This window comes from Oncorhynchus keta, unplaced genomic scaffold, assembly GCF_023373465.1.
Source record: "Oncorhynchus keta strain PuntledgeMale-10-30-2019 unplaced genomic scaffold, Oket_V2 Un_contig_8401_pilon_pilon, whole genome shotgun sequence".
Lineage (NCBI taxonomy): Eukaryota > Metazoa > Chordata > Actinopteri > Salmoniformes > Salmonidae > Oncorhynchus > Oncorhynchus keta.
In genome coordinates this window covers 62,501-85,167 of record NW_026290034.1, presented here as the reverse complement: position 1 = coordinate 85,167, position 22,667 = coordinate 62,501, and the positions used below count along the sequence as shown (strand labels likewise).

At 45.7% G+C, this 22,667-nt stretch overlaps 1 protein-coding gene and 1 long non-coding RNA gene across 3 annotated transcripts in view; both read right to left on the bottom strand.

Moving 5' to 3' along the window:
* LOC127926825 (multiple epidermal growth factor-like domains protein 11) overlaps positions 1-22,667 on the bottom strand; it is a gene marked incomplete at its 5' end in the record, with an annotated part of 98,563 nt that overhangs the window by 16,560 nt on the left and 59,336 nt on the right. The window contains 5 exons of the mRNA XM_052512446.1: positions 6,912-6,965; positions 9,705-9,774; positions 14,470-14,591; positions 17,757-17,993; positions 22,095-22,223. Coding sequence (XP_052368406.1) covers positions 6,912-6,965; positions 9,705-9,774; positions 14,470-14,591; positions 17,757-17,993; positions 22,095-22,223 — 612 coding nt within the window. The remainder of the gene's footprint in view (positions 1-6,911; positions 6,966-9,704; positions 9,775-14,469; positions 14,592-17,756; positions 17,994-22,094; positions 22,224-22,667) is intronic.
* Positions 156-2,178, bottom strand: LOC127926824 (uncharacterized). 2 transcript variants are annotated; one of them, XR_008125180.1, is made up of 3 exons: positions 881-2,178; positions 353-440; positions 156-308 (listed from the first exon to the last, which is right to left on the bottom strand). It is a non-coding gene; the product is annotated as an uncharacterized LOC127926824 (long non-coding RNA). The 2 variants fall into 2 exon arrangements; XR_008125181.1 differs by lacking the exon at positions 881-2,178 and adding an exon at positions 705-802.

Sequence of the window (22,667 nt, the reverse complement as noted above, 5' to 3'; positions counted from 1 at the left end):
AAATCACCATTTAACCATCACCATATTGTTGTGACTACCGGGACCTACCATTTAACCAACATCCATCTATTGTTGTGACTTCCTGGACCTACCATTTAACCATCACCCATCTATTGTTGTGACTACCGGAACCTACCATTTAACCAACACCCATCTATTGTTGTGACTACCTGAACCTACCATTTAACCAACACCCATCTATTGTTGTGACTTCCTGGACCTACCATTTAACCAACACCCATCTATTGTTGTGACTGCCTGGACCTACCATTTAACCAACACCCATCTATTGTTGTGACTACCGGGACCTACCATTTAACCATCACCCATCTATTGTTGTGACTTCCTGGACCTACCATTTAACCATCACCCATCTATTGTTGTGACTACCGGGACCTACCATTTAACCAACATCCATCTATTGTTGTGACTTCCTGGACCTACCATTTAACCAACACCCATCTATTGTTGTGACTACCGGGACCTACCATTTAACCATCACCCATCTATTGTTGTGACTCCCGGGACCTACCATTTAACCAACATCCATCTATTGTTGTGACTTCCTGGACCTACCATTTAACCATCACCCATCTATTGTTGTGACTACCGGAACCTACCATTTAACCAAAACCCATCTATTGTTGTGACTACCTGAACCTACCATTTAACCAACACCCATCTATTGTTGTGACTACCTGAACCTACCATTTAACCAACACCCATCTATTTTTGTGACTACCTGAACCTACCATTTAACCAACACCCATCTATTGTTGTGACTACCTGGACCTACCATTTAACCATCACCCATCTATTGTTGTGACTACCGGAACCTACCATTTAACCAAAACCCATCTATTGTTGTGACTACCTGAACCTACCATTTAACCAACACCCATCTATTGTTGTGACTACCTGAACCTACCATTTAACCAACACCCATCTATTGTTGTGATTACAGCTGCAAGTCTCTTGGGGTAGGTCTTTATAAGTTTGGCACATCTAGCCACTGGGATTTTTGCCCAATCTTCAAGGCAAAACTGCTCCAGCTCCTTCAAGTTGGATTGGTTCCGCTGGTGCACAGCAATCTTTAAGTCATACAACAGATTCTCAATTGGATTGAGGTCTGGGTTTTGACTAGGCCATTCCAAGACATTTAAATGTTTCCCCTTAAACCACTCGAGTGTTGCTTTAGCAATATGCTTAGGGTCATTGTCCTGCTGGAAGGTGAACCTCCGTCCCAGTCTCAAATCTCTGGAAGACTGAAACAGGTTTCCCTCAAGAATGTCCCTGTATTTAGCGTCATCAGTCAGTCTTGTTTCCCAGTCCCTGCCAATGAAAAACATCCTCACAGCATGATGCTGCCACCACCATGCTTCACTGTGGGGATAGTGTTCTCGGGGTGATGAGAGGTGTTGGGTTTGCGCCAAACATAGCGTTTTCCTTGATGGCCAAAAAGCTCAATTCTAGTCTCATCTGACCAGAGTACCTTCTTCCATATGTTTTGGGAGTCTCTCACATGCCTTTTTGGCGAACACCAAACGTGTTTGCTTATTTTTTTTCTTTAAGCAATGGCTTTTTTTCTGGCCACCCTTCTGTAAAGCCCAGCTCTGTGGGGTGTATGGCTTAAAGTGGTCCTATGGTCAGATACTTCAATCTCCTCTGTGGAGCTTTGCAGCTCCTTCAGGGTTATCGTTGGTCTCTTTGTTGCCTCTCTGATTAATGCCCTCCTTGTGTGGTCCGTGAGTTTTGGTGGGCGGCCCTCTCTTGGCAGGTTTGTCGTGGTGCAATATTCTTTCCATTTTTTTATATAATGCATTTAATGGTGCTCCATGGGATGTTCAAAGTTTCTGATATTTTCTACATCACCACACTCCCTCTCGTCTTTAGTTGTGGACACTACATCACCACACTCCCTCTCTTCTTTAGTTGTGGACACTACATCACCACACTCCCTCTCTTCTTTAGTTGTGGACACTACATCACCACACTCCCTCTCTTCTTTAGTTGTGGACACTACATCACCACACTCCCTCTCTTCTTTAGTTGTGGACACTACATCACCACACTCCCTCTCTTCTTTAGTTGTGGACACTACATCACCACACTCCCTCACTTCTTTAGTTGTGGACACTACATCACCACACTCCCTCTCTTCTTTAGTTGTGGACACTACATCACATCACTCACTCCTCTCTTCTTTAGTTGTGGACACTACATCACCACACTCCCTCTCTTCTTTAGTTGTGGACACTACATCACCACACTCCCTCTCTTCTTTAGTTGTGGACACTACATCACCACACTCCCTCTCTTCTTTAGTTGTGGACACTACATCACCACACTCCCTCTCTTCTTTAGTTGTGGACACTACATCACCACACTCCCTCTCTTCTTTAGTTGTGGACACTACATCACCACACTCCCTCTCTTCTTTAGTTGTGGACACTGGACACTACATCACCACACCCCTCCTCTTTCTTTAGTTGTGGACACTACATCACCACACTCCCTCTCACCACACTCCCTCTTTTTAGTTGTGGACACTACATCACCACACTCCCTCTCTTCTTTAGTTGTGGACACTACATCACTACACTCCCTCTCTTCTTTAGTTGTGGACACTACATCACCACACTCCCTCTCTTCTTTAGTTGTGGACACTACATCACCACACTCCCTCTTCTTTAGTTGTGGACACTACATCACCACACTCCCTCTCTTCTTTAGTTGTGGACACTACATCACCACACTCCCTCTCTTCTTTAGTTGTGGACACTACATCACCACACTCCCTCTCTTCTTTAGTTGTGGACACTACATCACCACACTCCCTCTCTTCTTTAGTTGTGGACACTACATCACCACACTCCCTCTCTTCTTTAGTTGTGGACACTACATCACCACACTCCCTCTCTTCTTTAGTTGTGGACACTACATCACCACACTCCCTCTCTTCTTTAGTTGTGGACACTACATCACCACACTCCCTCTCTTCTTTAGTTGTGGACACTACATCACCACACTCCCTCTCTTCTTTAGTTGTGGACACTACATCACCACACTCCCTCTCTTCTTTAGTTGTGGACACTACATCACCACACTCCCTCTCTTCTTTAGTTGTGGACACTACATCACCACACTCCCTCTCTTCTTTAGTTGTGGACACTACATCACCACACTCCCTCTCTTCTTTAGTTGTGGACACTACATCACCACACTCCTCTCTTCTTTAGTTGTGGACACTACATCACCACACTCCACTACATCACCACACTCTCTTTTTAGTTGTGGACACTACATCACCACACTCCCTCTTCTTTAGTTGTGGACACTACATCACCACACTCCCTCTCTTCTTTAGTTGTGGACACTACATCACCACACTCCCTCTCTTCTTTAGTTGTGGACACTACATCACCACACTCCCTCTCTTCTTTAGTTGTGGACACTACATCACCACACTCCCTCTCACACTACATCACCACACTCCCTCTCTTCTTTAGTTGTGGACACTACATCACCACACTCCCTCTCTTCTTTAGTTGTGGACACTACATCACCACACTCCCTCTCTTCTTTAGTTGTGGACACTACATCACCACACTCCCTCTCTTCTTTAGTTGTGGACACTACATCACCACACTCCCTCTCTTCTTTAGTTGTGGACACTACATCACCACACTCCCTCACTTCTTTAGTTGTGGACACTACATCACCACACTCCCTCTCTTCTTTAGTTGTGGACACTACATCACCACACTCCCTCTCTTCTTTAGTTGTGGACACTACATCACCACACTCCCTCTCTTCTTTAGTTGTGGACACTACATCACCACACTCCCTCTCTTCTTTAGTTGTGGACACTATATCACCACACTACATCACCACACTCCCTCACTTCTTTAGTTGTGGACACTACATCACCACACTCCCTCACTTCTTTAGTTGTGGACACTACATCACCACACTCCCTCACTTCTTTAGTTGTGGACACTACATCACCACACTCCCCACTTCTTTAGTTGTGGACACTACATCACCACACTCCCTCTCTTCTTTAGTTGTCACCACACACTACATCACCACACTCCCTCTCTTCTTTAGTTGTGGACACTACATCACCACACTCCCTCTCTTCTTTAGTTGTGGACACTACATCACCACACTCCCTCTCTTCTTTAGTTGTGGACACTACATCACCACACTCCCTCTCTTCTTTAGTTGTGGACACTACATCACCACACTCCCTCTCTTCTTTAGTTGTGGACACTACATCACCACACTCCCTCTCTTCTTTAGTTGTGGACACTACATCACCACACTCCCTCTCTTCTTTAGTTGTGGACACTACATCACCACACTCCCTCTCTTCTTTAGTTGTGGACACTACATCACCACACTCCTCTCTTCTTTAGTTGTGGACACTATCACCACACTCCCTCTCTTCTTTAGTTGTGGACACTACATCACCACACTCCCTCTCTTCTTTAGTTGTGGACACTACATCACCACACTCCCTCTCTTCTTTAGTTGTGGACACTACATCACCACACTCCCTCTCTTCTTTAGTTGTGGACACTACATCACCACACTCCCTCTCTCTTTAGTTGTCTTCACCACACTCCCTCTCTTCTTTAGTTGTGGACACTACATCACCACACTCCCTCTCTTCTTTAGTTGTGGACACTACATCACCACACTCCCTCTCTTCTTTAGTTGTGGACACTACATCACCACACTCCCTCTCTTCTTTAGTTGTGGACACTACATCACCACACTCCCTCTCTTCTTTAGTTGTGGACACTACATCACCACACTCCCTCTCTTCTTTAGTTGTGGACACTACATCACCACACTCCCTCTCTTCTTTAGTTGTGGACACTACATCACCACACTCCCTCTCTTCTTTAGTTGTGGACACTACATCACCACACTCATTCTCTTGCTCTTGGTTCCTCCTCATCTTTGTAAGTGATTTTGCACCTGTGTATTTTATCAGTTTCTTAATGAAAATATTTAGTGAACTCCATGACAGTAGCTAAAGCAAGGGGCTGTAGCAGCACACAAGTAGACTACAAATGCATTCTGGGCCGGGCACGCCCTGAGCTCATGAAGAGAGCGCTGCTGGAGAGGTACTGGAGTGAAACTGGAGCAGGCGAGAAGGCCGGTGTTCTAGCCTTTGGGAAACTCGCTCTGCGCTCCAGTCAAATTGGGCACCCTCCACTCCTCGCTCCGCGCTCCAGTCAAATTGGGCACCCTCCACTCCTCGCTCTGCGCTCCAGTCAAATTGGGCACCCTCCACTCCTCGCTCTGCGCTCCAGTCAAATTGGGCACCCTCCACTCCTCGCTCTGCGCTCCAGTCAAATTGGGCACCCTCCACTCCTCGCTCTGCGCTCCAGTCAAATTGGGCACCCTCCACTCCTCGCTCTGCGCTCCAGTCAAATTGGGCACCCTCCACTCCTCGCTCCACACACTCCCTCTCTTTAGCACTCCAGTCAAATTGGGCACCCTCCACTCACTACATCTCCGCGCTCCAGTCAAATTGGGCACCCTCCACTCCTCGCTCTGCGCTCCAGTCAAATTGGGCACCCTCCACTCCTCGCTCTGCGCTCCAGTCAAATTGGGCACCCTCCACTCCTCGCTCTGCGCTCCAGTCAAATTGGGCACCCTCCACTCCTCGCTCCGCGCTCCAGTCAAATTGGGCACCCTCCACTCCTCGCTCCGCGCTCCAGTCAAATTGGGCACCCTCCACTCCTCGCTCTGCGCTCCAGTCAAATTGGGCACCCTCCGCTCCTCGCTCTGCGCTCCAGTCAAATTGGGCAACCTCCACTCCTCGCTCCGCGCTCCAGTCAAATCGGGCACCCTCCGCTCCTCGCTCCGCGCTCCAGTCAAATGGGCACCCTCCGCTCCTCGCTCTGCGCTCCAGTCAAATGGGCACCCTCCGCTCCTCCCTCCGCGCTCCAGTCAAATTGGGCACCCTCCACTCCTCGCTCCGCGCTCCAGTCAAATTGGGCACCCTCCACTCCTCGCTCCGCGCTCCAGTCAAATTGGGCACCCTCCACTCCTCGCTCCGCGCTCCAGTCAAATTGGGCACCCTCCACTCCTCGCTCCGCGCTCCAGTCAAATTGGGCACCCTCCACTCCTCGCTCCGCACTCCAGTCAAATTGGGCACCCTCCACTCCTCGCTCTGCGCTCCAGTCAAATTGGGCACCCTCCACTCCTCGCTCTGCGCTCCAGTCAAATTGGGCACCCTCCACTCCTCGCTCCGCGCTCCAGTCAAATTGGGCACCCTCCGCTCCTCGCTCCGCGCTCCAGTCAAATTGGGCACCCTCCGCTCCTCGCTCCGCGCTCCAGTCAAATTGGGCACCCTCCGCCCCTCCCTCCGTGCTCCAGTCAAATTGGGCACCCTCCACTCCTCGCTCCGCGCTCCAGCGCTCCAGTCAAATTGGGCACCCTCCACTCCTCGCTCCGCGCTCCAGTCAAATTGGGCACCCTCCACTCCTCCCTCCGCGCTCCAGTCAAATTGGGCACCCTCCACTCCTCCCTCCGCGCTCCAGTCAAATTGGGCACCCTCCACTCCTCCCTCCGCGCTCCAGTCAAATTGGGCACCCTCCACTCCTCGCTCCGCGCTCCAGTCAAATTGGGCACCCTCCACTCCTCGCTCCGCGCTCCAGTCAAATTGGGCACCCTCCACTCCTCCCTCCGCGCTCCAGTCAAATTGGGCACCCTCCGCTCCTCGCTCTGCGCTCCAGTCAAATTGGCTCACATACTCTGACACAAACACACACACAGCACACATGCAGCCACACACTACAGTGCAGGAAAGTATTTGGGAAACACAGACAACCACTCTGTTATATGAGATGGTCTTCTTCATAAGGACATAGTGGAGTCTCATACTCTACCTCTGTGGTACTGTTCATGGTAGGAGCTGTAGCGTCTGTCTACACGGTACACACCTACAGAGATGTTAAAGGGACAGATTAAGAGCCTGTCTACACGGTACACACCTACAGAGATGTTAAAGGGACAGATTAAGAGCCTGTCTACACGGTACACACCTACAGAGATGTTAAAGGACAGATTAAGAGCCTGTCTACACGGTACACACCTACAGAGATGTTAAAGGGACAGATTAAGAGTCTGTCTACACGGTACACACCTACAGAGATGTTAAAGGGACAGATTAAGAGCCTGTCTACACGGTACACACCTACAGAGATGTTAAAGGGACAGATTAAGAGCCTGTCTACACGGTACACACCTACAGAGATGTTAAAGGGACAGATTAAGAGCCTGTCTACACGGTACACACCTACAGAGATGTTAAAGGGACAGATTAAGAGTCTGTCTACACGGTAGACACCTACAGAGATGGTGTTCCTAATGTTTTGAACAGTCAGTGTATCTATACAGCAGGTGTTCCTAATGTTTTGAACAGTCAGTGTATATGCCCATCTATACAGTAGGTGTTCCTAATGTTTTGAACAGTCAGTGTATCTATACAGCAGGTGTTCCTAATGTTTTGAACAGTCAGTGTATCTATACAGCAGGTGTTCCTAATGTTTTGAACAGTCAGTGTACAGCAGGTGTTCCTAATGTTTTGAACAGTCAGTGTATCTATACAGCAGGTGTTCTAATGTTTTGAACAATCAGTGTACAGCAGGTGTTCCTAATGTTTTGAACAGTCAGTGTATCTATACAGCAGGTGTTCCTACAGTCAGTGTATCTATTCAGCAGGTGTTCCTAATGTTTTGAACAGTCAGTGTATCTATACAGCAGGAGATGTTTTGAACAGTCAGATTAATGCCTGTCTATACAGCAGGTGTTCCTAATGTTTTGAACAGTCAGTGATCTTACAGCAGGTGTTCCTAATTAACAGTCAGTGTATATGCCCATCTATACAGCAGGTGTTCCTAATGTTTTGAACAGTCAGTGTATCTATACAGCAGGTGTTCCTAATGTTTTGAACAGTCAGTGTATCTATACAGCAGGTGTTCCTAATGTTTTGAACAATCAGTGTACAGCAGGTGTTCCTAATGTTTTGAACAGTCAGTGTATCTATACAGCAGGTGTTCCTAATATTTTGAACAGTCAGTGTATCTATTCAGCAGGTGTTCAGTTTTGAACAGTCTGTCTATACAGCAGGTGTTCCCTAATGTTTTGAACAGTCAGTGTATATGCCCATCTATACAGCAGGTGTTCCTAATGTTTTGAACAGTCAGTGTATCTATACAGCAGGTGTTCCTAATGTTTTGAACAGTCAGTGTATATGCCCATCTATACAGCAGGTGTTCCTAATGTTTTGAACAGTCAGTGTATCTATACAGCAGGTGTTCCTAATGTTTTGAACAATCAGTGTATCTATACAGCAGGTGTTCCTAATGTTTTGAACAGTCAGTGTATCTATACAGCAGGTGTTCCTAATGTTTTGAACAGTCAGTGTATCTATTCAGCAGGTGTTCCTAATGTTTTGAACAGTCAGTGTATCTATACAGCAGGTGTTCCTAATATTTTGAACAGTCAGTGTATCTATACAGCAGGTGTTCCTAATGTTTTGAACAGTCAGTGTATATGGCCATCTATTCAGCAGGTGTTCCTAAAGTTTTGTTAACTTCTTGTTGACAGGGGGCAGTATTTTCACGTCCGGATGAAATGCATGCTCAAATTCAACTGCCTGCTACTCATTCCCAGAAGATAAGATATTAATATTATTAGTAGATTTGGATAGGAAACACTCTGAAGTTTCATGTCTGTGAGTATAACAGAACTTATTTAGCAGGCAAAACCCTGAGGACAAAACATTCAGATATTTTGTTGTTGTTGAGGTCACTCTCTTTTCAATGGGTTTTCATTGGGAATCCAGATTTCTAAGGGACCTTCTTGCAGTTCCTATCGCTTCCACTGGATGTCACCAGTCTTTAGAAATTGGTTGAGGTTTTTCCTTTGTGTAGTGAAGAAGTACAGCCATCTTGAACGAGGGTAACTTGACGTGTACTGTTAGATAGAGGCGCGTGACCAGAAAGCTTCAGTTTGTTTTCCTCCTGTATTGAACACAGATCATCCCGTATACAATTTTATCGATTATTTCCGTTAAAAAATACCTAAAGTTGTATTACAAAAGTAGTTTGAAATGTTTTGGCTAAGTTTACAGGTAACTTTTGAGATATTTTGTAGTCACGTTGCGCAAGTTGGAACCGGTGCTTTTCTGGATCAAACGAGCCAAATAAATGGACATTTTGGATATATATCGACGGAATTAATCTAACAAAAGGACCATTTGTGATGTTTATGGGACATATTGGAGTGCCAACAGAAGAAGCTAATCAAAGGTAAGGCATGAATTATATTTGAATATATCCTGCGTTTTGTGTCGCGCCTGCAGGGTTGAAATATGCTTTTCTCTCTTTGTTTACTATGGTGCTATCCTCAGATAATGGCATCGTTTGCTTTCTCAAAAAAGCCTTTTTGAACTCTGACATGTTGGCTGGATTCACAACAAGTTTAGCTTTAATTTGATATCTTGCATGTGTTGATTTTTATAGTATATTTATATATTTATTTGAATTTGGCGCTCTGCATTTTCTCTGGCTTTTGGCCAGGTGGGACGCTACCATCCCACATATCCCAGAGAGGTTAAACAATCCCAAATCAACTTGTATTTACAATGGGTTTTATAAGGGAGTCATCAGACATACCCAGTTCATCGAGGTTATAGTAGGCTGTCCACTCTGGAGCACTATTCCTGTTTAACCTCTTGTCCTTCACCTGGGAACGAAACACACACAGACTGAGGGCCCCAGCAAGAGAAGCTGCTACACACACACAGACTGAGGGCCCCGGCAAGAGTAGCTGCTACACACAGACAGACTGAGGGCCCCAGCAAGAGTAGCTGCTACACACAGACAGACTGAGGACCCCAGCAAGAGTAGCTGCTACACACAGACAGACTGAGGACCCCAGCAAGAGTAGCTGCTACACACAGACAGACTGAGGACCCCAGCAAGAGTAGCTGCTACACACAGACAGACTGTGGACCCCAGGAAGAGTAGCTGCTACACGTGGAACAGCTAATGAGGACCCCAGGAAGAGTAGCTGCTACACGTGGGACAGCTAATGAGGACCACAGGAAGAGTAGCTGCCACGTGGAACAGCTGATGAGGACCATAGGAAGAGTAGCTGCTACACGTGGAACAGCTGATGAGGACCCCAGGAAGAGTAGCTGATGCACGTGGAACAGCTAATGAGGACCACAGGAAGAGTAGCTGCTACATGTGGAACAGCTAATGAGGACCATAGGAAGAGTAGCTGCTACATGTGGAACAGCTAATGAGGACCACAGGAAGAGTAGCTGCTACATGTGGAACAGCTAATGAGGACCACAGGAAGAGTAGCTGCTACATGTGGAACAGCTAATGAGGACCATAGGAAGAGTAGCTGCTACACGTGGAACAGCTGATGAGGACCCCAGGAAGAGTAGCTGATGCACGTGGAACAGCTAATGAGGACCACAGGAAGAGTAGCTGCTACATGTGGAACAGCTAATGAGGACCATAGGAAGAGTAGCTGCTACACGTGGAACAGCTAATGAGGACCCCAGGAAGAGTAGCTGATGCACGTGGAACAGCTAATGAGGACCACAGGAAGAGTAGCTGCTACATGTGGAACAGCTAATGAGGACCATAGGAAGAGTAGCTGCTACATGTGGAACAGCTAATGAGGACCATAGGAAGAGTAGCTGATGCACGTGGAACAGCTAATGAGGACCACAGGAAGAGTAGCTGCTACATGTGGAACAGCTAATGAGGACCATAGGAAGAGTAGCTGATGCACGTGGAACAGCTAATGAGGACCACAGGAAGAGTAGCTGCTACATGTGGAACAGCTAATGAGGACCACAGGAAGAGTAGCTGATGCACGTGGAACAGCTAATGAGGACCACAGGAAGAGTAGCTGCTACACGTGGAACAGCTGATGAGGACCACAGGAAGAGTAGCTGCTGAACGTGGAACAGCTAATGAGGACCACAGGAAGAGTAGCTGCTACACGTGGAACAGCTGATGAGGACCACAGGAAGAGTAGCTGCTACACGTGGAACAGCTGATGAGGACCCCAGGAAGAGTAGCTGCTGAACGTGGAACAGCTAATGAGGACCACAGGGAGAGTAGCTGCTGAACGTGGAACAACTAATGAGAACCACAGGAAGAGTAGCTGCTACACGTGGAACAGCTAATGAGGACCATAGGAAGAGTAGCTGATGCACATGGAACAGCTAATGAGGACCACAGGGAGAGTAGCTGCTGAACGTGGAACAACTAATGAGAACCACAGGAAGAGTAGCTGCTACATGTGGAACAGCTAATGAGGACCACAGGAAGAGTAGCTGCTGCACGTGGAACAGCTAATGAGGACCCCAGGAAGAGTAGCTGCTGAACGTGGAACAGCTAATAAGGACCACAGGAAGAGTAGCTGCTACATGTGGAACAGCTAATGAGGACCACAGGAAGAGTAGCTGCTACACGTGGAACAGCTAATGAGGACCACAGGAAGAGTAGCTGCTGCACGTGGAACAGCTAATGAGGACCCCAGGAAGAGTAGCTGCTGAACGTGGAACAGCTAATGAGGACCACAGGAAGAGTAGCTGCTGAACGTGGAACAGCTGATGAGGACCCCAGGAAGAGTAGCTGCTGAACGTGGAACAGCTAATGAGGACCACAGGAAGAGTAGCTGCTAACGTGGAACAGCTAATGAGGACCCCAGGAAGAGTAGCTGCTACATGTGGAACAGCTAATGAGGACCACAGGAAGAGTAGCTGCTACAACAGCTGATGAGGACCCCAGGAAGAGTAGCTGCTGAACGTGGAACAGCTAATGAGGACCCCAGGAAGAGTAGCTGCTAACGTGGAACAGCTAATGAGGACCACAGGAAGAGTAGCTGCTACACGTGGAACAGCTGATGAGGACCACAGGAAGAGTAGCTGCTACATGTGGAACAGCTACAATGCCCCATACTAATGAGGACCCCAGGAAGATGCTGTTGGAACAGCTGATGAGGACCCCAGGAAGAGTAAACGTGGAACAGCTAATGAGGACCACAGGAAGAGTAGCTGCTATGGAACAGCTAATGAGGACCACAGGAAGAGTAGCTGCTACACGTGGAACAGCTAATGAGGACCAGGAAGAGTAGCTGCTACAACAACACACAAAGGACTGACAAATAAAAGACACATGTTTCTTGGAGAATGCCAATGTACAGGTAACTGCCAGAATAATGGAAACACTTGAGTAAATGAGGGATACAAAGTACATTGAAAGCAGGTGCTTCCACACAGGTGTGGTTCCTGATTTAATTAAGCAATTAACATAGTAATGGTAGCTTTTATGCTTTCCCATACAATGACAATGCCCCATACACATGTCACGGCTGGTCACTAAATGGTTGGATGAGCATGAAAAACGAAAAAAAAAACATGTGACCTGGCTGTTTCAGTCTCCAGATCTCAACCCAACTGAACACTTCTGGGAGATTGTGGAGCGTCACCTGAGACCAGCGTTTTCCAACCACCATCAACAAAAACACCAAACGATTGAAATTTCTGGTGGAATGATGTCACATCCCTCCAATATGTCACATCCCTCCAATAGAACAATGTCACATCCCTCCAGTAGAATGATGTCACATCCCTCCAGTAGAATGATGTCACATCCCTCCAGTAGAATGATGTCACATCCCTCCAATAGAACAATGTCACATCCCTCCAATAGAATGATGTCACATCCCTCCAATAGAATGATGTCACATCCCTCCAATAGAATGTCACATCCCTCCAATAGAATGTCACATCCCTCCAATAGAACAATGTCACATCCCTCCAATAGAACGATGTCACATCCCTCCAATAGAATGATGTCACATCCCTCCAATAGAATGATGTCACATCCCTCCAATAGAACAATGTCACATCCCTCCAATAGAACAATGTCACATCCCTCCAATAGAATGATGTCACATCCCTCCAATAGAACGATGTCACATCCCTCCAGTAGAACAATGTCACATCCCTCCAATAGAACGATGTCACATCCCTCCAGTAGAATGATGTCACATCCCTCCAATAGAACAATGTCACATCCCTCCAGTAGAATGATGTCACATCCCTCCAGTAGAATGATGTCACATCCCTCCAGTAGAATGATGTCACATCCCTCCAATAGAACAATGTCACATCCCTCCAATAGAATGATGTCACATCCCTCCAATAGAATGATGTCACATCCCTCCAATAGAACGATGTCACATCCCTCCAATAGAATGATGTCACATCCCTCCAATAGAACAATGTCACATCCCTCCAATAGAACGATGTCACATCCCTCCAATAGAATGATGTCACATCCCTCCAATAGAATGTCACATCCCTCCAATAGAACAATGTCACATCCCTCCAATAGAACAATGTCACATCCCTCCAATAGAATGATGTCTCATCCCTCCAATAGAACGATGTCACATCCCTCCAGTAGAACGATGTCACATCCCTCCAATAGAACGATGTCACATCCCTCCAATAGAATGATGTCACATCCCTCCAATAGAATGATGTCACATCCCTCCAGTAGAACAATGTCACATCCCTCCAATAGAACGATGTCACATCCCTCCAGTAGAATGATGTCACATCCCTCCAATAGAATGATGTCACATCCCTCCAATAGAACGATGTCACATCCCTCCAATAGAACGATGTCACATCCCTCCAATAGAACGATGTCACATCCCTCCAATAGAACGATGTCACATCCCTCCAATAGAACGATGTCTCATCCCTCCAATAGAACGATGTCACATCCCTCCAATAGAACGATGTCACATCCCTCCAATAGAACGATGTCACATCCCTCCAATAGAATGATGTCACATCCCTCCAATAGAACGATGTCACATCCCTCCAATAGAATGATGTCACATCCCTCCAATAGAACGATGTCACATCCCTCCAATAGAACGATGTCTCATCCCTCCAATAGAATGATGTCACATCCCTCCAATAGAATGATGTCACATCCCTCCAATAGAATGATGTCACATCCCTCCAATAGAATGATGTCACATCCCTCCAATAGAATGATGTCACATCCCTCCAATAGAATGATGTCACATCCCTCCAATAGAACGATGTCACATCCCTCCAATAGAACGATGTCACATCCCTCCAATAGAATGATGTCACATCCTCCAATAGAACGATGTCACATCCCTCCAATAGAATGATGTCTCATCCCTCCAATAGAATGGATGTCACATCCCTCCAATAGAGAGTTCCAGACACCTGTAGAATCTATGACGAGGTGCATTGAAGCTGTTCTGTCTGCTCGTAGTGAAAATGTTTTTTGTTTTCTTTATTTTGGCAGTTGCCTGTATGTACTCTTAGCATAAATAAAGTTACGGTTCGTTGCCACCCACCTTGGCCCTTCTGGTCTTCTTGTAAGGCTTGGCGTAGTGGCCAGCGTAGGTACATGCTCCCAGAGTGTGGTAGGAGGGGTTAGTGAAACAACGACTGACGTTGCTGATGGTAGGAGAGGAGTCTAGAGAGGAGAACAAAGCCTGTACACTGATGCCCTGCTCACCACGGAAACATCAGCTTGTAGCATAGGACTCTACACACACACAGTCACAGTCACATGGGCGAGCATCACACTCACACTCACAGTCACATGGGCGAGCATCACAGTCACATGGGCGAGCATCACAGTCACAGTCACAGTCACAGGGGCGAGCATCACAGTCACATGGGCGAGCACGCAAGCAAACGCAAAAACACACAGCTCCATCGGGACATTTTCAATACAAGGCTGGTAAAAACAGAGGTTTCATCAGAAAGCTGAGTTTTCTGAGAACACAAACAGGAAGAGAGAGGAGGATCTAGCTGGAAAGAGAGTTCAGTCAGATCACCCCTGAATTTAGTTAGATCACCCCCAATTTCAGTCAGATCACCCACGAGGGCTGTGGAGAGGGACCACACTGTAAAGAGACAGTCCTGTAGAGAGGGACACACTGTAAAGAGACAGTCCTGTAGAGAGAGTCCACACTGTAAAGAGACAGTCCTGTAGAGAGGGACCACACTGTAAAGAGACAGTCCTGTAGAGAGGGACCACACTGTAAAGAGACAGTCTGTAGAGAGGACCACACTGTAAAGAGACAGTCCTGTGGAGAGAGTCCACACTGTGAAGAGACAGTCTTGTAGAGAGGGACACACTGTAAAGAGACAGTCCTGTAGAGAGAGACACACTGTAAAGAGACAGTCCTGTAGAGAGAGGCCACACTGTAAAGAGACAGTCCTGTAGAGAGGGACCACACTGTAAAGAGACAGTCCTGTAGAGAGAGACACACTGTAAAGAGACAGTCTTGTAGAGAGGGACCACACTGTAAAGAGACAGTCCTGTAGAGAGAGACCACACTGTAAAGAGACAGTCCTGTAGAGAGAGTCCACACTGTAAAGAGACAGTCCTGTAGAGAGGGACACACTGTAAAGAGACAGTCCTGTAGAGAGGACACACTGTAAAGAGACAGTCCTGTAGAGAGGGACACACTGTAAAGAGACAGTCCTGTAGAGAGGGACACACTGTAAAGAGACAGTCCTGTAGAGAGAGACCACACTGTAAAGAGACAGTCCTGTAGAGAGGGACACACTGTAAAGAGACAGTCCTGTAGAGAGGGACACACTGTAAAGAGACAGTCCTGTAGAGAGGGACACACTGTAAAGAGACAGTCCTGTAGAGAGAGACCACACTGTAAAGAGACAGTCCTGTAGAGAGGGACACACTGTAAAGAGACAGTCCTGTAGAGAGGGACCACACTGACTTAGTTAACATGACTAAGTGGTAGAGTCTGGAGCGTCTCACCAGAGAGGGAGTAACCCTGACTGACTTAGTTAACACGACTAAGTGGTAGAGTCTGGAGCGTCTCATCAGAGAGAGAGGACACACTGTAAAGACAGTCCTGGAGTAACCTTGGCTGACTTAGTTAACACGACTAAGTGGTAGAGTCTGGAGCGTCTCACCAGAGAGGGAGTAACCCTGACTGACTTAGTTAACATGACTAAGTGGTAGAGTCTGGAGCGTCTCACTAAAGGTAGAGTCTGGAGCGTCTCACCAGAGAGGAGTAACCCTGACTGACTTAGTTAACATGACTAAGTGGTAGAGTCTGGAGCGTCTCACTAAGTGGTAGAGTCTGGAGCGTCTTCACCAGAGAGGAGTAACCCTGACTGACTTAGTTAACACGACTAAGTGGTAGAGTCTGGAGCGTCTCACCAGAGAGGGAGTAACCCTGGCTGACTTAGTTAACACGACTAAGTGGTAGAGTCTGGAGCGTCTCACCAGAGAGGGAGTAACCCTGACTGACTTAGTTAACATGACTAAGTGGTAGAGTCTGGAGCGTCTCACCAGAGAGGGAGTAACCCTGACTGACTTAGTTAACATGACTAAGTGGTAGAGTCTGGAGCGTCTCACCAGAGAGGGAGTAACCCTGACTGACTTAGTTAACATGACTAAGTGGTAGAGTCTGGAGCGTCTCACCAGAGAGGGAGTAACCCTGACTGACTTAGTTAACACGACTAAGTGGTAGAGTCTGGAGCGTCTCACCAGAGAGGGAGTAACCCTGACTGACTTAGTTAACATGACTAAGTGGTAGAGTCTGGAGCGTCTCACCAGAGAGGGAGTAACCCTGACTGACTTAGTTAACATGACTAAGTTGTAGAGTCTGGAGCGTCTCACCAGAGAGGGAGTAACCCTGACTGACTTAGTTAACATGACTAAGTTGTAGAGTCTGGAGCGTCTCACCAGAGAGGGAGTAACCCTGACTGACTTAGTTAACACGACTAAGTGGTAGAGTCTGGAGCATCTCACCAGAGAGGGCGTAACCCTGACTGACTTAGTTAACATGACTAAGTGGTAGAGTCTGGAGCGTCTCACCAGAGAGGGAGTAACCCTGACTGACTTAGTTAACACGACTAAGTGGTAGAGTCTGGAGCGTCTCACCAGAGAGGGAGTAACCCTGACTGACTTAGTTAACACGACTAAGTGGTAGAGTCTGGAGCATCTCACCAGAGAGGGAGTAACCCTGACTGACTTAGTTAACATGACTAAGTGGTAGAGTCTGGAGCGTCTCACCAGAGAGGGAGTAACCCTGACTGACTTAGTTAACACGACTAAGTGGTAGAGTCTGGAGCGTCTCACCAGAGAGGGAGTAACCCTGACTGACTTAGTTAACATGACTAAGTGGTAGAGTCCGGAGCGTCTCACTAAGTGGTAGAGTCTGGAGCGTCTCACCAGAGAGGGAGTAACCCTGACTGACTTAGTTAACACGACTAAGTGGTAGAGTCTGGAGCGTCTCACCAGAGAGGGAGTAACCCTGACTGACTTAGTTAACATGACTAAGTGGTAGAGTCTGGAGCGTCTCACTAAGTGGTAGAGTCTGGAGCGTCTCACCAGAGAGGGAGTAACCCTGACTGACTTAGTTAACACGACTAAGTGGTAGAGTCTGGAGCGTCTCACCAGAGAGGGCGTAACCCTGACTGACTTAGTTAACACGACTAAGTGGTAGAGTCTGGAGCGTCTCACCAGAGAGGGAGTAACCCTGACTGACTTAGTTAACACGACTAAGTGGTAGAGTCTGGAGCGTCTCACCAGAGAGGGAGTAACCCTGACTGACTTAGTTAACACGACTAAGTGGTAGAGTCTGGAGCGTCTCACCAGAGAGGGCGTAACCCTGGCTGCTGATCCTCAGGGCAGGGCTGTAGGACACACTGGGCATGTGCTGCCCTCCTTTCTCTCTCTGGTGATGCCGCCACCACACCACCACCCCCAACACGGTCATGATGAAGAGGAGGAGGAAGATGATGCCCATGACAGCGCCCGTTGACTGGTGCTCTGATGCCAAGGCCGGGCTGATCTTAGTGTAAGGATTCAGCTCCTCCATCATCAGGGCAGCTGGAATAGAGAGGGGGGAGCATATTTATACAAACACTAACACAGATCACCATTAATACACACAGAAACACCAGACCTGGATCAAATACTGTAATAAACACCAGACCTGGATCAAATACTGTAATAAACACCAGACCTGGATCAAATACTGTAATAAACACCAGACCTGGATAAAATACTGTAGTAAACACCAGACCTGGATCAAATACTGCAATAAACACCAGACCTGGATCAAATACTGTAGTAAACACCAGACCTGGATCAAATACTGTAGTAAACACCAGACCTGGATCAAATACTGTAATAAACACCAGACCTGGATCAAATACTGTAATAAACACCAGACCTGGATCAAACACTGTAGTAAACACCAGACCTGGATCAAATACTGTAATAAACACCAGACCTGGATCAAATACTGTAATAAACACCAGACCTGGATCAAATACTGTAGTAAACACCAGACCTGGATCAAATACTGTAATAAACACCAGACCTGGATCAAATACTGTAATAAACACCAGACCTGGATCAAATACTGTAATAAACACCAGACCTGGATCAAATACTGTAATAAACACCAGACCTGGATCAAATACTGTAATAAACACCAGACCTGGATCAAATACTGTAATAAACACCAGACCTGGATCAAATACTGTAGTAAACACCAGACCTGGATCAAATACTGTAGTAAACACCAGACCTGGATCAAATACTGTAATAAACACCAGACCTGGATCAAATACTGTAATAAACACCAGACCTGGATCAAATACTGTAATAAACACCAGACCTGGATCAAATACTAAACACCAGACCTGTAATAAACACCAGACCTGGATCAAATACTGTAGTAAACACCAGACCTGGATCAAATACTGTAGTAAACACCAGACCTGGATCAAATACTGTAATAAACACCAGACCTGGATCAAATACTGTAATAAACACCAGACCTGGATCAAATACTGTAATAAACACCAGACCAGGATCAAATACTGTAATAAACACCAGACCTGGATCAAATACTGTAATAAACACCAGACCTGGATCAAATACTGTAATAAACACCAGACCTGGATCAAATACTGTAATAAACACCAGACCTGGATCAAATACTGTAATAAACACCAGACCTGGATCAAATACTGTAATAAACACCAGACCTGGATCAAATACTGTAATAAACACCAGACCTGGATCAAATACTGTAATAAACACCAGACCTGGATCAAATACTGTAATAAACACCAGACCTGGATCAAATACTGTAGTAAACACCAGACCTGGATCAAATACTGTAGTAAACACCAGACCTGGATCAAATACTGTAATAAACACCAGACCTGGATCAAATACTGTAATAAACACCAGACCTGGATCAAATACTGTAATAAACACCAGACCTGGATCAAATACTGTAATAAACACCAGACCTGGATCAAATACTGTAATAAACACCAGACCTGGATCAAATACTGTAATAAACACCAGACCTGGATCAAATACTGTAATAAACACCAGACCTGGATCAAATACTGTAATAAACACCAGACCTGGATCAAATACTGTAATAAACACCAGACCTGGATCAAATACTGTAATAAACACCAGACCTGGATCAAATACTGTAATAAACACCAGACCAGGATCAAATACTGTAATAAACACCAGACCTGGATCAAATACATACTGTAATAAACACCAGACCTAGATCACATACTGTAATAAACACCAGACCTGGATCAAATACTGTAATAAACACCAGACCTGGATCAAATACTGTAGTAAACACCAGACCTGGATCAAATACTGTAATAAACACCAGACCTGGATCAAATACATACTGTAATAAACACCAGACCTGGATCAAATACTGTAATAAACACCAGACCTGGATCAAATACTGTAATAAACACCAGACCTGGATCAAATACTGTAATAAACACCAGACCTGGATCAAATACTGTAATAAACACCAGACCTGGATCAAATACTGTAATAAACACCAGACCTGGATCAAATACATACTGTAATAAACACCAGACCTGGATCAAATACTGTAATAAACACCAGACCTGGATCAAATACTGTAATAAACACCAGACCTGGATCAAATACTGTAATAAACACCAGACCTGGATCAAATACTGTAATAAACACCAGACCTGGATCAAATACTGTAATAAACACCAGACATGGATCAAATACTGTAATAAACACCAGACCTGGATCAAATACTGTAATAAACACCAGACCTGGATCAAATACTATAATAAACACCAGACCTGGATCAAATACTGTAATAAACACCAGACCTGGATCAAATACTGTAATTAACACCAGACCTGGATCAAATACTGTAATAAACACCAGACCTGGATCAAATACTGTAATAAACACCAGACCTGGATCAAATACTGTAATAAACACCAGACCTGGATCAAATACTGTAATAAACACCAGACCTGGATCAAATACTGTAGTAAACACCAGACCTGGATCAAATACATAATGTAATAAACACCAGACCTGGATCAAATACTGTAATTAACACCAGACCTGGATCAAATACTGTAGTAAACACCAGACCTGGATCAAATACATACTGTAATAAACACCAGACCAGGATCAAATACTGTAATAAACACCAGACCTGGATCAAATACTGTAATAAACACCAGACCTGGATCAAATACTGTAGTAAACACCAGACCTGGATCAAATACTGTAATAAACACCAGACCTGGATCAAATACTGTAATAAACACCAGACCTGGATCAAATACTGTAATAAACACCAGACCAGGATCAAATACATACTGTAATAAACACCAGACCTGGATCAAATACTGTAATAAACACCAGACCTGGATCAAATACTGTAATAAACACCAGACCTGGATCAAATACTGTAATAAACACCAGACCTGGATCAAATACTGTAATAAACACCAGACCTGGATCAAATACTGTAATAAACACCAGACCAGGATCAAATAAACACCAGACCTGGATCAAATACTGTAATAAACACCAGACCTGGATCAAATACTGTAATAAACACCAGACCTGGATCAAATACTGTAATAAACACCAGACCTGGATCAAATACTGTAATAAACACCAGACCTGGATCAAATACTGTAGTAAACACCAGACCTGGATCAAATACTGTAATAAACACCAGACCTGGATCAAATACTGTAATAAACACCAGACCTGGATCAAATACTGTAATAAACACCAGACCTGGATCAAATACTGTAATAAACACCAGACCTGGATCAAATACTGTAATAAACACCAGACCTGGATCAAATACTGTAATAAACACCAGACCTGGATCAAATACTGTAATAAACACCAGACCTGGATCAAATACTGTAATAAACACCAGACCTGGATCAAATACTGTAATAAACACCAGACCTGGATCAAATACTGTAATAAACACCAGACCTGGATCAAATACTGTAATAAACACCAGACCTGGATCAAATACTGTAATAAACACCAGACCTGGATCAAATACACCAGACCTGGAATAAACACACAGACCTGGATCAAATACTGTAATAAACACCAGACCAGGATCAAATACATACTGTAATAAACACCAGACCAGGATCAAATACTGTAATAAACACCAGACCTGGATCAAATACTGTAATAAACACCAGACCTGGATCAAATACTGTAATAAACACCAGACCTGGATCAAATACTGTAATAAACACCAGACCAGGATCAAATACTGTAATAAACACCAGACCTGGATCAAATACTGTAATAAACACCAGACCTGGATCAAATACTGTAATAAACACCAGACCTGGATCAAATACTGTAGTAAACACCAGACCAGGATCAAACACATTCTGTGATAAACAAATTCTCAGAACATGAGGTGTGCAGGGCATAGCTTGCCCAATATAATGGAACAAATAGCATAGTCCCAAAAGTGTAAGCTCTGTCCACCTTGCACATCGGTCAGCAATCACACACACACACACACACACAGACAGACAGACAGACAGACAGACAGACAGACAGACAGACAGACAGACAGACACATACACACACACACACACCTACCCTGGTCACAGCGGATGCCTTTGTATCCGATGCTGCAGTAGCAGGTTCCAGTCACATAGTCACAGGTGGCGTTGTTCATACACACACACAGCTGCTGACAGCCGTAGCCAAACGTACCAGGACGACACTCTGAGAGGAACAGGAAGAGTTAGGAGACAATATACACACACACACACACACACACACACACACACACACACACACACACACACACATACACACAGACACACATAGCTGCTGACAGCCGTAGCCAAATGTACCAGGACGACACTCTGAGAGGAACAGGAAGAGTTAGGAGACAATATACACACACACACACACACACACACACACACACACACACACACACACACACACACACACACACACACACACACACACATACACACAGACACACATAGCTGCTGACAGCCGTAGCCAAATGTACCAGGACGACACTCTGAGAGGAACAGGAAGAGTTAGGAGACAATATACACACACACACACACACACACACACACACACACACACACACACACACACACACACACACACACACACACACACACACACACACACACACACACACACACA